This window comes from Mustela putorius, unplaced genomic scaffold (genome assembly GCF_011764305.1).
Source record: "Mustela putorius furo isolate JIRA1106 unplaced genomic scaffold, ASM1176430v1.1 tig00000145_pilon_pilon_pilon, whole genome shotgun sequence".
Taxonomy (NCBI): Eukaryota; Metazoa; Chordata; class Mammalia; order Carnivora; family Mustelidae; genus Mustela; species Mustela putorius.
The window spans coordinates 39,682,468-39,697,887 of NW_025421294.1; the positions used below are offsets into that span (position 1 = coordinate 39,682,468).

Consider the following 15,420-nt stretch of genomic DNA (forward strand, 5'->3'; position numbering starts at 1 on the left):
CACCACAAACACACGATGCTCACTTTCAACTCATTCTTTTTTGCTAAGCCCCCTGTCCACATCTCTGCCTCAGATGCTTGTCTCTTATTCCTTTATATTTCTAAATCCTTCCCATCCATAGGAGCGCAATTCCTGCTTCTGTATAATGATCTCCGTCTTTAATTACTTCTCTTGTCTCTTTAGGAATTTTCACATTTTTGGTATCTTTCAGAGGCATTCTAGAACCACAAAAGCCCTGCCACCTGAAAAGATCCTTCCTAGATGTTATGGACTGAATTACATCCCCTCAGAATTCATGTGTTGAAGTCCTAACCCCCAGCACCTCAAAATGTATTTGGATATAGGGCCTTTCAAGAAGTGATTAAGCTAAAATGAGGTTATGCAATGACTGGTATCCTTACAAGCAGAGGAGACTAGGACACAGACACACACACAGAGCAGACCGCATGAGAACACAATGTGAGAGCACTGGGAGAAGTGGCCATCTGCAAGCCAAGGAGAGAGGCCTCACAAGAATTCAGTCCTGCACACACCTTGATCTTGGACCTCCAGCCTCCAGAACTGCAAGAAAATAAGTTTCTGTTCCTTAAGTTACCCAGACTGTGGCACTTTGTAATGGCAGCTCCGGCAACTAACGTACTAGGTAAGCCTACGAGGTTCTTAATTAAGCCCCTCTTACACTCCACTTCTTTTTTTTTTTTTAATATAGTTTTTTATTTTTTATAAACATATATTTTTATCCCCAGGGGTACAGGTCTGTGAGTCACCAGGTTTACACACTTCACAGCACTCACCAAAACACATACCCTCCCCAATGTCCATAATACCACCCCCTTCTCCCAAACCCTTCCCCCCAACAACCCTCAGTTTGTTTTGTGAGATTAAGAGTCACTTATGGTTTGTCTCCCTCCCAATCCCATCTTGTTTCATTTATTCTTCTCGTACCCACTTAAGCCCCCATGTTGCATCACCACTTCCTCATATCAGGGAGATCATATGATAGTTGTCTTTCTCTGCTTGACTTATTTCGCTAAGCATGATACGCTCTAGTTCCATCCATGTTGTCGCAAATGGCAAGATTTCATTTCTTTTGATGGCTGCATAGTATTCCATTGTGTATATATACCACATCTTCTTTTTTTTTTTTTTTTTTATTTTTTATAAACATATATTTTTATCCCCAGGGGTACAGGTCTGTGAATCACCAGGTTTACACACTTCACAGCACTCACCAAATCACATACCCTCCCCAATGTCCATAATCCCACCCCCTTCTCCCAAACCCCCTCCCCCCGACAACCCTCAGTTTGTTTTGTGAATAAGTCAAGCAGAGAAAGACAACTATCATATACCACATCTTCTTGATCCATTCATCTGTTGATGGACATCTAGGTTCTTTCCATAGTTTGGCTATTGTGGACATTGCTGCTATAAACATTCGAGTACATGTGCCCCTTTGGATCACTACGTTTGTATCTTTAGGGTAAATGCCCAATTCCACTCCACTTCTTTGAAGAGATTTCATTTGATTCAAGGAAGACACCAGATCTCTAAGAGCTGCCTCAATAGAGACTCTTGGCACTAGAGAAACTTAGCATCTAACAAAATACGTGAGCACACGTTGTTCTCTGGAGAGTGTATAAATGTGCAATCCTCACTCAGAACCATGTTCCAATCTGTGGTGTTTCTCAATCATTTTTATTTTGGCCTTATAAAACTCAGGCATATTAGGGACGTTGAGGCAGGACAACAGAATTTAAAACATGTGTCACTTAATTTACTAATCCATTAGTACTCCTTTTTCTGTTCAGTCTTGTTTTCTGTGTGTTAGCAATAATCCCCAAACTGAGAAAATTCTTAGGGAAACTGGTAGCATGCTCTGCTTTCCTCTTACAGAGCCAAGGATGGTGAATGTTTATAAAGCAGACAGGGGAAGCTCACCATTGGCCCAACCCATGTGCCAGCTCCTAGGGTTCTGCCCTCAAAGAGGAAACCAGAAAGAGCTAACATCCAGAGATAAGAGAAATAAGACCAGAAAGCTATATGCCTGCAAAGTCTTCTCTCATCTCTAACTTAAACATTACCTCAATGCCCAACTAAAAGTAAAGCCCAGGAGTGCCTGGATGGCTCAGTCGTTGGGTGTCTGTCTTTGGCTCAGGTCCTCTATCCCGGGGTCCTGGGATCGAGCCCCGCATAGGGCTCCATGCTCTGTGGGAAGCCTACTTCTCCCTCTCCCAATCCCCGGCTTGTGTTCCCTATTTCCTATCTCTCTCTCTTTCTCTGTCAAGTAAATGGATAAAAAAATCCTTAAAAGAAAGAAAATAAGGAAGGAAGAAAAGCCCAGTCAAAAGCGATCACATCACCCTGTTTTAATTATCTGCATTGCATGGATTGCCTTTTGATATATTCTTGTTTATTTATTCATTTACTTGTTTTCTGAATTCCCCAGCACATCTTGAAAGCAAGGACCTATCCTCTTATTCAATGCTCTGTCCTCAATATCTAGCACAGAGCTTACCCATAGTAGGTATTCACTGGATAGCTTTTGAATCAATAAAAGAAGCTAGAGCACCATGACCTTCCTTGTCCCCAAATAAAAACCCCCATCATTTCAAGTATTAGCTCATTGAACCAGTCAACCAAGGTTCCCAAAATCATTTGCTGTGGGTAGAAGAGGTGGTGGCACAGGCAGAATTCCATGCAGGCAGAATCACATTCTCATTGATATTGAGAGACACAAATTTATTGATGCCCTTTCCTGCATGTTTACATCATGAATTGGTTATCTGCAAAATGAACCACTGATTGATTCCCTGTCCCTGTCCCTCTCATGAAACATCTGTCTCCTGGTTTAATCTGGAAATCCCATGGGACTTCTTATTTATCAAGAAAATCTTAAATAGGCTCCTCCTTCTAACTAATAATAAGCAGAACTGAGACACATTTATATATGCCAGGAAAACTTTGTCTAAGCAATTACGACTATAATCTTATTCCATGCCTCTGGCTCATTTTTCAGGAAATAACAAACAAAATAAATCAGCTGCGCTCCAATCTAATTGTGACATAACATAAGACATTGCACTTAATGGGCTGTAACTGGAAAATTATTGTAGAGCAACGTAGGTTAATCTAGCATGTCGGTCACTCCCGGATCAAACTCATAGGTTTGGCCAATGCCCAAATCCCTCCCTGGCTCCTCCTCTGTAATTTCCCTTGCTAACATAGGCAACAGAGTGAAAAATCTCATAAAAGCTCTTTTTCCCCAAAGGAGCTTACAGAGAACACCAATATCTTTAGGTACCTTAAGATCACACTCTTAACACACCCACATGGAAATAGGAAAAGAGAAAGGTCTTTGCTGGAAATAATAACCCCTATCTTTTTTTCCCCAATGTTTTTCTTTTCCAGAACTAAAAAGCCAAGCTCAGTTTCAGAAATAAATTACCCAACTAAGAACTGATTTCAATATTTCTGCATATGTTTCACGCAGGAATACTGGTATATAGAAGAATGATCTCAGGGATCTGTTAAGAACTTTAGTAATCTGTGATTTGATTATATTCAGAATATCCAATTTATCAATGCAGTAAATGTTCTTAGAAGGTCTTTTCTTTTTTTCTGATACATTTTAGAGAGGTTTTTAGAAAGTCTGAGCAAAAGAAAGGAACTCAGGTTAACCATGAATTAACTGATAAATCAGAATAGCTGCTGTTCCCAGTTCAGGTAGACATTATTGCTGGAAGGGGTCTATGCTTGTTTACACAGCATTCTGCAAGTGTTCTTGATGTTCATGTGAGTGAGAAAGAAAGAGGGAGGAGATAGTGAGAGGGGAAGATCCATCTTCCTAATAGCTTCCAAAGGGCACACAACACCCCACCACACATACCCCGTCTGCTGAATCTCTCCAGAAATACCAAGAACACAGATCTGCACCCAGGTCAGGCTTCCTTCTGACCAAGTGACTGGCATCGTTTCCAAGATCATACCCTTGTGAGTATGGAAGACAGTAACAAGAAAGCAGTGCACACCCACCGTGAAGACCACTTTCAGGTTGTTGAGCATCTCGATCTCCTTCGGGAAGCCCTTGCTGCCCCATCTGACCAAGTAGTTCTCACTGTGGGAAGAGGAGTGGCAACACATTACTTCCTGGGGCTCAACAATGCTTCAGTAAAAATATTCATTAAGCCTCTACTATGTGCTCAACAAGTATGGGCTGCTGGAGACATGGTAGTGTTTGAGACAGATGTGGTCCCTCTTTCTAAGAGACTGAAGTTCTTACAGAGACCGGGGTGGGGTGGGGTAGGAATCACTAATGTGTACATTCACAGTCTCTTTCCCCAGCCCATCTCCTGAGCAAATTCTGGCCCAGCAACCTAATATTTTTGAAGAGTAGCAGTATTCTTTGTAGAATCAAGAGTGGGACAGACTGGGGAAAGGGTTTTGGTATGTTTTGCTGGACATTAAGAATGCATTCTCATCTCATTCCCTTTTCAAGACTAAATAGAGATTTGAATTTTTTAAAAAAATTATCCATTAGACATGGGATTGTTTCCTTGAATGAATATCATACTGTGAAAGACCATGGATGGCCTTAGCCATTATCTGAGATACACTTAAATAACTATCAAAATGCAGTTGTGACTATTTATATTTAATCGTGCCATAGAGACAAAGTTCAGGGCGTTGCAAAAATGTATATCAAAAAAGTCTGGCCTGGTCTGGATGGTCAGGGAAGTCTTTGCCAGGGATATGACATGTAAATAAAGAGAAATAAGGAAAAGAGAATAAGAAGGGGAAGTGTTTCAGGAAAAGCAAACATACATTCAAAGGCCCTGAGGCACGCTGGAGCTTGATGCATCTAAAAAAACAGATCCAAGGGGAAAGTGGTAAGAGAAAACTTAGAGAGGTCTTGTAAGCCATCCAAGGATTTTGACTTGATCCTAGAAGGAATGGCTATCCACTGAAGGATTTTATGAGGGGCAGTCACACAGTTCTGACCTATGATCATTTACCATCTTACATCTTCAGGCAAACATACACCACCTTGTGAAATTCATACTAGTCAGTCCAGCCACACTGAGAAAATTGAGAAGTCTAGTGCTTCTTTAACCTAAGAGAAACTTGAGAGTTTGCTGAGTTGAGTCATAACATTTGCCATGCCATATAGGAGCATATATTGTTGGGTGTTAAACAAATGCCCATTATCTTGAATTAGTATAAAAACAAAATAAAGCTCAAAAACCAAGTCATCCCAAAAAAACACAACAATAATTTATCAAAATTAAGGGGAATTGCTGTATTTTAAGAGATTTGTTCTCTCCCATTTGTCCATTTGCTACTCTCTCTACTCATTCCCAGAAGACTAAGGAGAGTAGTCTGAGCAAGTTCAAGGGAGAAGGGAACTGAAAACAAAATGAACACAGTTCTGAATTAACCACTGGTTAAAATTCAATCAAGTTAATTGTAGCTTTTCTGGGGCGCCTGGGTGGCTCAGTTAGTTAATTAACCAACTCTTGATTTCCACTCAGGTCATGATCTCGGGGTCCTGGGATAGAGCCCAGCATGGGGCTCCATGCTTAGCTGGGAGTCTGCTTGAAAATAGTCTCTCTCTGTCTCACTCTGCTCCTCCCCCAGCTTGCATGCACACATATACTCTTTCTCTAAAATAAAAGAAATCTATCTCTTTTTTTCAGGTTAAAAGTAGCTTTTCTTCCTTCTTTTAAAATTTTTAAAAAGATTTTATTTATTTATTTGATGGACAGAGATCACAAGTAGGCAGTAAGGCAGGCTGAGAGAAAGAGAGAGAGGAGGAAGCAGGCTCCCTGCTGAGCAGAGAGCCCAATACGGGGCTCAATCCCAGGACCCTGGGATCATGACCTGAGCCAAAGGCAGAGGCTTAGCCCACTGAGTCACTGAGGTGCCCCCTTTTTTTTTTTTAATTTTTAAAAAGATTTAATTTATTCACTTGAGAGAGAGAGAGAATACATACATGCTGGAAGAGGAGTAGAGGAGGAGGGAGAGGGACAAGCAGACTCACCTGAGCACAAAACCTAACCTGAGACTTAATCCCGATAACCCCGAAATTATGACCTGAGCTGAAATTATGAGTTGGACACAAGTCACCCAGGTGCCCCTCTTATTTTTTTTTAATAAGTTCTAAAAATTTTAGCGGAATTTTCAGCAAACTAAGGAACCTCTAAAGCTCTCTCTCTCTATATATATATATAAAATATATAGAGAGAGAGCTTTATATATATATATAATATATATATATAATTATATATATATATAATTATATAATATATATATAAATTTATAATTATATATATAATATATATATATATTATAATATATATAATTATATAATTTATATATATATAATTATAAATTTAAAATTATTTCCCATTGGTTATTTCCAGAATGTCATGGTGAAATACCTGGGTCTTTCCCAGGACCTTGGATCACATGTAAGATGCCTAGTAGAGGACAAGTCTGTCAGGTCTAAACATTAGGCACCAGAAATTTTCTCCTAGGGGAAATGTAATCATAAATAAGAAAAGCAGTTTAGAGGGCTGAACTGGCTTTATCCATCCCTGCCCAGAAAGACCTGGATGGTAAATACAAAGGTCCACCTGGCACCAAGATAGGTGAGACCTGCTGTACGTGACACTCTCCTTTGTGGAAGGGGAGGACCATCCCAACTCCTCCTAAAGCTTTTTTTTTTTTTTTTTTTTTTTTTTTTTTTTGGAAATGAGCCTTGTCACTACCTGATGTCTAGGCTGCTTCTTTTTGGTCCTATGGAAATTTACTGTAAATTTCCCAAATCAGATCTCTTCAGGCATCCACTGGAATCAGACCATGATTCATCCCAACAATGAAAGCTCAGTCTCAGCCAAATTTCACCAGTCCACATTTGGGCCACATTGAAAATGCCCTCACTTGCTTTTGGCAAGAAATGCCTTGTCTCACCATTGTATGTCAACCCTGGCTAGGCAGGAGTGGATGAGAGACTGATTTCTTAGGGGAGGAACAGCTATCTAGACTCAGAATGACTTAGGCAGTGCTTCCAAGTTCCCCTGTCCCTCTCTTGTATCATGCCTCTTCTCATCTTAAGAGTTTTCTACTTCCCCTGCCCCCCTTTTTTCGCTTTTGCCCCTTTTGTCCCCCCTCTTCCTCATCTCTTAGTTTCCTGAGGGCTTCCCTGTATTTCTGGTGCTCTCAGAGGCATCACTCAGCCATGCCCCATTGAGCATATCATCTGGTGTGGCACATCAGGGAACAGAGCTGCCATGTCACTGATCCATTGCCTCTTTCCACAGAGCTAGTTAAGGTCATCCATCACTTAGATGGGCCAGCAGGTCAGGCACTCCTGTCAATTCGATCATGAAGCATCATGTTTTCTGAGAGGTAGGAAGGGTCCAATGAGAGCTTTTAGGATCTTTGTCACAGGTACCTTGGGGATAGCTGTCAGGGAATGGCAAGGGGCGTATGCACAAACACCATTTCAGGTGTGTTCAAAGGGGACAGGAATATTCACCTGCAGTGTTCACTGAAGCCCAGCCAGGTGAATTGGGCTGGCCTTTTAATAGTAGAGATTTAGATTTGCTATAAAGAATAGCTATCCACCATGACAGTGCTGAAACCCTGATGAGAACTATTTAGGATATTCAATACAACCCTTTCCTTGGTGACATACATACTAAAATGAGAATTAGGGGCACTGGGTGGTCCAGTCTGTAGGCATCCAATTTTTGTTTCAGCTCAGGTCGTGATCTCAGAGTCATGAAATTGAACCCTGCATCAGGCTCAGAATCACTTGAGATTCTGTCTCCTTCTCCCTCTACTCTTCCCACTCATGCTCTCTCTCTTTCTCTCTCTCTCCCTAAAATAAATAAATCTTTAAAAAAATAAAATAAAGTGGGAATTATCTTGCCTTTGGAATCAGATAGATGGATCTGAGTAGAAATCTTAGCTCTCCCATTAATAAATACATATGACTTTGAACCAGTCACTTGAACTTTCTGGGCCTCATTTTCTCACCCAAATGACATGAACTAATGAGAATTAAGTGAGATCATGCACAAACCTCAGTTCAGTCCTCTTAGATGGAAAGCCCCTTCGTGTTTCACAAATGTTTCCAAAAGAGCCATTATTTTCCAAAATACTGCTATTCACTAGGCACAATATGTGATCTCATTTAATCATCATAACAGCCAAACTAGGGAGAAAACTCTTTCTCCATAAAGGCAGAGAGATTATACCCCAGATGCATTCTAATATGTCAACTGGGATTTCAGATATGGGACTTCAAATATGCGGCCATATGTTGGGCCAAAACCCCACTGGAGAAGACTGGCAAGGTCACCACCTGGAATGATGGTCTAAGCCTCAAGCAGATGCCAGGGGCCCAGTAGTCAGGACTGGAGTTGTACCAAAGTCTTTTCCCTTTGGAAACTATTTCCCTAAATAGTTCTCATCAGGGTTTCAGCACTGTCATGGTGGATAGCTTTTCTTTATAGCAAATCTAAATCTCTACTATTAAAAGGCCAGCCCAATTCACCTGGCTGGGCTTCAGTGAACACTGCAGGTGAATATTCCTGTCCCCTTTGAACACACCTGAAATGGTGTTTGTGCATACGCCCCTTGCCATTCCCTGACAGCTATCCCCAAGGTACCTGTGACAAAAGGTTTTCTCGCTTCCTCAAGCTGAGGCACCCAGAAGTTCCCTTACTTTCTCCTTTCTCAAGCGCAATCAGTTAAAGTAATAGTCATAATAGCCACTGCCACTTGGAGCACCGTGTGTCAAGCCCTGTGCTTCACCTGCTTTTTCTCATTAAAGTCTGAAAAAAAAGATCTTGTGAGGGTGGTGCTAACATTTTGCAAATGGGCAACTCAGGCTTAAAAAGATGAGCAATTTGCCCAAGGTTAAGAAAGAGTAAATGGCACAGCCAGGATATGAACTCAGGCAGGTATCAGAATCCACATTCTTAGCCTGATATCACCCTGGAGGAAATGAAGTTCTCACCATTTACTTCTTTTTTTTTTTTAATGATTTTATTTATTTATTTGGCCAAGCAGGGGGAGAGGCAGAAAGAGAGGGAAAAGCAGGTTCCCCATTGAGCAGGGAGCCCAATGGAGGGATTTATCCCAGGACCTGGGATCATGACCTGAGCCAAAGGCAGCCGCTTAACAACTGAGCCACCCAGGCACCCCTACCTTCCTCCTATTTTGAGTAGGTATTTTTAGTCTATCCAATACTAGCTATATGAATCTCATTTTTTAATGACTTTCCAGTATCAAAAACCTATTTACAAAACCCTACTATGCAACCATAAATGCACTATGGGAAAAATTTGTTGGTAAATAATATTTCAACCTGACTCACATATCTTACAATACGTTTCTTCCATATTTTCAGGCTCTATTTCTCTTCCAAGTGGGAATTTCTCCACAAGTGATGATGGGAATAAAAAAAAAAAAGATGCTCTGTGCTCTACTAATTCCAACGTCTCATATATAGACAAGTCAGACAATATTGAATACACCTACCTTATGACCGTTTGTTTGTTGGGATCATAGAGAGACATGAAGAGCTCAGCATCTTCCCCAATTCGGCACACAAAGTTCCTCACAAAGACATAGAGGCTATGGGTGGGGGATGAGGAGATCCGGGAATACATTCCATAATCTGGCTGGTCTTTTGACTAAGAGTTGGAGGAAAGAAAGGAGAAAGGTAGAGAAAATCAGCCCAGGACCACTTGGGATTCAAGTCTGAAGATTTCTGCATTATATCCAGGTCTACCAGCAAAAGTTTCTGTGATCTGAGCCAAGTCACTTTGACTCTTTTGGCCTTGATTTCCTCATTTAGGGAAATACCATTGTTTGACCCGGCCTTCCTCATAAAGTTAGTGTCATAAAAAAGCACAAACCATAAAAAGAAAAAAAAAATGTTTAAATGGACTTCATCAAAACTAAAAACTTCTGCTTTTTCAAAAATGCCTTAAAAAAAATGAAAGGGTTAGGCACAGACTGGGAAAATATATTCACAAACATGTATCCTATAAGGAATCATATTTAGAATATACAAATACACAATTTTATTTAGAACATAAGAGTTCCTATAACTCAATGAAAAAATAATTAACCCAATTAAAAGGGGTAAAATATTTGAACAGATACTTCACACACACAAAAAAAAGATGCAAATGTCATAGTCAGTAAGCACGTGAAGAGATAGATACTCAACATCACTAGTCATTCAGAGAGAGGCAAATGAAAACCCAATCAGATACAACCACTAGAATGACTTAAGTTGAGAGACTGGCAAGACTGAGCAAGTGTTGAAAGAATGCAGAACTTATGGAACTCTCATATATGGCTGATTGGAAGGCAAAATTGTACAGCCCTTTGGGGAAATAGTACAGAAGTCTCTTAAAAATCATAGGATCCAGCAACCCTATTGTCAGGTATTACTTGGAAATAATGAAAATATGTGTCTGCACATGTGTTTGCAAATGTTCATAGAACTATTATTTATATAGGCCCTAGGTGGAAACAACCCACAAGTCCAACAATGGGCAACTAGTTGATGATACAGCAACTCGACAATAAAAAAGAAAAAAGTATATATATATATATACAACATGAACCTAAAAACACCATGCTGAAGTAAAATAACTCATACACAAAAGACATATGATTTCATTTATATGAAACTCTAGAAGAGGCAAAAGTATAATCACAGAAAACCAAATAGGAATTGCCTAGGCCTGGAGTCTGGGAAAGGGGATGGACAACGAGGGAACTCAAAAAGACTTTCAGGGTGACACAACTGTTGATATTGTGATTATGATAGAGTTGACTCAACACTGTATTTTAGTAAGATTCAGTAGATTGAGTGAATTAATTTTGTGTAAAATTATCTTAATAAAACTAAAATTAAAGTTGCTTGCAAATAATACACAGTGGCTAAAATGATTTTTTAAATCATAAGTCAGATTGTGTTAACCTCGAAAAAAAATTTTTGTTTCCTTGAAATCTTTTGTTGCTTTTCCACCACACTTGGGATAATATCTTAACTCCTTTCTGTGACCCTGCAGGCCCTGTGAAAGCTGGCTTCTGCTCCCTACCTCTCCAAATCCTTGCTTACACTTTCCTACTGCTCATCAGGCCCCATCCACACTGCCCTTTCTACTTCTGGAACATTCAGAACAGTCTTACTTCAGGGCCTTTTCACTTACTGTTCCCTCTGCCTACAACACTTTGTCCCTGGATCTTCCCAGGCCTGGTGACTTCATATTATTCAAGTGCCAACTCAGATGTCTTTTCTGAGAGAGGCCTTTCTTGATAGTCCCTTTTGAAATAGCTCCTGATTCACTCTGATTCACATAACCCTTCCTTATTACCTTTTAGAGACTTAACACCATCTGGAATTAATCTGTGCATTTATTTATTTACTTCTTATTGCCTTTCTTCTTTTCCCCTCTCTGGAATAGAAAATCTCCATAAGAATAGGAAACTTGCCTTGCATTAAACTACCTGTGGGATGGATGCAGAATGAATTACAGACCCACATACAAAAACACAATAAAATGCATGTGGTTACTGATCATCTCAGATAATAGGACAGATGTCTCCTTGAATAATATGGAGTCTGGTTAATTAGCCTATTATTTGAAGTGTATGATGTGCTACATGACTGCTGTATGACTGCCAAAGCCTATTTTACAAAGCTCACCATTTCTTCCTTGATGCGCTCTGTGATCTTATCAGTTGCTTCCTCATGTGCATGGAACAAGCTGATGACACTGGTATTATCGGGGTCCAAGATATTTCCATCATCATCTCTGACAATCAGATCAAGCTCAAGAATTCTGAAAAGCAAAAACAAAGGGTAAGGATAAATCTGGGGAAGCTTAAGCCTTTAAGATGTTGGTGAGAAGTTTATGACCAGAAAGTTCAGCTGGTCTCTGAGAATTACAGACTTCACGGACCAGCTCTACACCAACAGCCTTGCACACAGCTCTGAGGCATACTGGTGCAGTTCAGCCTCTTTGGGTGGCACTATGGCAGTGTATATTAAATTTTCTTAAGATGTATATTTTTTGCAATACTAAATCTAGAGAAGCATCCACATTTTAATGAGGATGTGTGTTACAGCATTGCTTACATCAGCAAACTGTTGAACAAAACCACAATGTCTGTCAAAGGGAGAATAGTGAAATACACTGTGACCTGTAATGCAATTCCATGTAGCAGTGCTTAACAAATATGATATAGCTTTAGTATGTTCAATGGTACATCTCCGTGAAAAAATGAAGTATGGAAAAATGCATACACTAGGTTTATACAAACAAATAAACCAAGTCATAAATATTGTCGGGGTGCATGCACATGAATGACAAGAAAGAGGAGAAGGGCCTGGACAAAAAGCACCAAACCACCAATACTAACAACAGGGGTATCTGCGAGGAAGGGTAGGACCCTGGGACCAAGACGGGTAGAGGGGTCAAAGGAGACATGTACCTTATCTTAAGCTGTTTTACAATATCATATCATATCATATCATATCACATGTATAGCAGAAGAATGTGTTCAACAACATTTTGAACATAGTTGTTGGGGGGACATCTCAGATATATTGCTTGTTATCCATAACTTGCTCTTTAGCTCTTTGACTTCCAGGCCATAACTTTCCCCTGCTTGGTATTCATTTGTTCCAACTGCATCTGTCATTCTGATTGGCATCAATGATGTTAAATGTTTTATGTATATAATTTACTTTACATACTATTAACAGCCCCATTTTACAAATGGGAAAAGACCAAAGATATGGGGGCTAATTAATTTGCTCAAGGTCACATAGATAGTTAAAAAAATAATATGACATCCTGGTCTGCACTCTTAACCTCTCTGGTATACTTACTACATGGGAGGCACTTGGGAGCAGTATTGGATTAGGGCACCAAGGGTAGGTTTGCAGATGCCTGGATTTGAAGCTGCTTTTGCACTTGATGTTGGGACGGAGGACTTCAGCTGTCCGTACAAAGAAGATAAGGGAAAGTGGGCTGATGAAGACTGAGAAGGTCGTCAGTGACCCTACTTAGGCACCATTCCTGAGTACTGACTATGGAAGGGCAGTATGGACAAATGAAGGAGACTAAGTTTCCATGTCTTGTTTGAGAACCAGATAGAGAAGCACATCCCTCATCTCATCTAAACGCAAACAGAAGGGAGTCAAGGCTCACCCTTTTGCCCACATTCATTAAGAAATTAACTTCCAACTAGATAGGACTCACAATGTTGCCTGGCCATGCTGCCGAATGGGTGATGCTAAAGGAGGATAAATGCTTTCAACTAATGGGGCACAGAGACTTGCATGACCTTAGGAAAGATGGAGCATAGCCAATACATAATTTAATGCCAAAATCTCTCTAGCTCTTTCTCTTCAAAATTTATCAGAGTGGATTATGGTTCTAAAATGTATGAATAAAACATTCTTTAGGGTCCAGCTATCTTGGGATTTGGAGGAGTCATTTGAGGATTCCTCACTCCTTGGAGACCACAGGAGACCACAAGTCTCATGTCGAATTTTTAGAAGCTTTAGTAGTCACAGGCCAGGACTGCCAGAATTCCCATAACTCAGGGTCAGGAGAGGCTGTCTCCCAACTGAACAGCAAACCATTTTCTTTGGCGAAATGAGCATTTTTACATTTTTTCCTCAGAGGTAGCCCCACACTGTTCTCTTCTGTTCAGGAAGGCGATAAAGTAAACCCAAAATAAGGATTTGGGGAAGTCTCCACCGTAAGCATTTTTCAAAAACAAAACAAAACAAAACAAATTAGTGGTAATGAAAACAGAAATGGGTCCTTCTGTGGCTCATGGTCATCCTCTGGACAAGTTCAAACTTCTTTATTTGGCACTTAGGCCCTCAAGGTTCCGGCCCCCTGTGTGTCTTCCCCGCCATGTTCCTGTTAATCTCTGAGCTTCTCCCACATTCTCTCTCTCACCCCTCTTTCCTTCTCAATTATCTAATAATTCCCACTAGTCTTGTTAGATTCCAGCAGGTGTCAGCCACTTCCTTCCCTCCCCCACTCTCTTTCCATGCTTCCTGCTCTTGGGAAAGGCATGGCTTCCTACTCAGCTCTCTGTTCACTTCTCTGTCTCTCATCTTAATCTACCATTGTCCTCGGAGGCAATAGAATGCAGTACTAGTTAAGCACTTGAACTCTGGAACCAAGCTACTTGGTGCAAATTTTAGACATCTGGGACAAAATGGCCTAATGACTCTGCAATCCTCAGTTCCCTCATCTGAGAAAGAGGGGTGATAATAGCACTTACCTACCTCATCGAGCTGTCATGAGATTAACCGAATTAATGTACGGAAAGTGCTTAAAACAGCACCTGGTAGATGGTCACCACTGGGTGAGTTATTATTAGTTCTCCTTGCTTGCTTTTTAGTGTTGACATAGAAGCTATATTTTGTAAATATCTGTGTCCTCAAGGCCTAGCAGGTGCTCAACAAAAGTTTGATGTCTGAATGAAGGAACAAAGTGAATGATGGGAGCAATAAGCTGATTTTGATCAGTCCTGCAGCACTAAATTCCCTGACTCTCACAGTGTGAGGTGTGCCCCTCATACAGCTCCTGACACTCTGCCCCACTCTTCTGTCTCTCAGGAAGCCATCCACCCTATATTAGAGCTCTGAGCTCCAAACATATCAGGCCAGTGATAAATGAAGGTGACCAAATCTCCTTCCCTTGCACGGAAGTCATCAAGGAAAGGAGGCAAGAAGCAAGGGGCCCCCTGGTTCAGGGCCTCCATTTCCAACAATGCCTCTTCCCCTTTAGGGAAGTGACTAAAACTGAAAGCATAGGGCTGGCCCAGACAATGCTGCACAGGCACAGCAGACTTGGGCAGGACCCTCTCCTCCTCCTTTCCCCATCAGCGCCATTCACGTACTCATCCAGCTACCATTCACTGATCACCTCCCATAGGCAGACCTTGTTCCCGACACAGAAAGATGGATTATACAGCCACTGTCTTACAGAGTTCCCATCACAGAAGGGGAGACAGGCCAGTAACGAGGTGATTACTGCAGAGGGGACAAGGGACCTGCAGGGGCACCTAACACAGCAGGGGTAGGTAGAGGAAAATCAGAGAAGACTTCCTATGAGCAGTGACCATTTCTTCCATCCTTGGCCTTTTTTCTTAGGATCCCTGTGAAGAAACCACATCTGAAGGTCACAGATGCCATTACTGCAAAGGAGCAAAACTCCCTCGATACTTACACTCCCAGCTGTGACTGTACTCAGCTAACGATGTCCGTGCACCAGTGGCGGCAGCAGCTGGGTGGCAAACCCTTCCTGTCCCTTTGGGATCACATGCAGTATAAGCAGATTTGGACACACTTGCCAG

At 41.0% G+C, this 15,420-nt stretch overlaps 1 protein-coding gene across 7 annotated transcripts in view; it reads right to left on the minus strand.

The window, feature by feature from the left end:
* DOCK2 (dedicator of cytokinesis 2) overlaps positions 1-15,420 on the minus strand; it is a 412,101-nt gene that overhangs the window by 358,531 nt on the left and 38,150 nt on the right. For all 7 annotated transcript variants that reach the window (XR_006605414.1, XM_004737633.3, XM_004737634.3 and 4 more), the window contains exons 7-9: positions 11,741-11,876; positions 9,553-9,707; positions 4,036-4,117 (exon numbers count right to left, since the gene is read on the minus strand). Coding sequence is in view for 6 of the 7 variants with exons in the window: in XM_004737633.3 (XP_004737690.1) it covers positions 4,036-4,117; positions 9,553-9,707; positions 11,741-11,876 (373 nt within the window). In the remaining variant the exon portion in view is untranslated. The remainder of the gene's footprint in view (positions 1-4,035; positions 4,118-9,552; positions 9,708-11,740; positions 11,877-15,420) is intronic.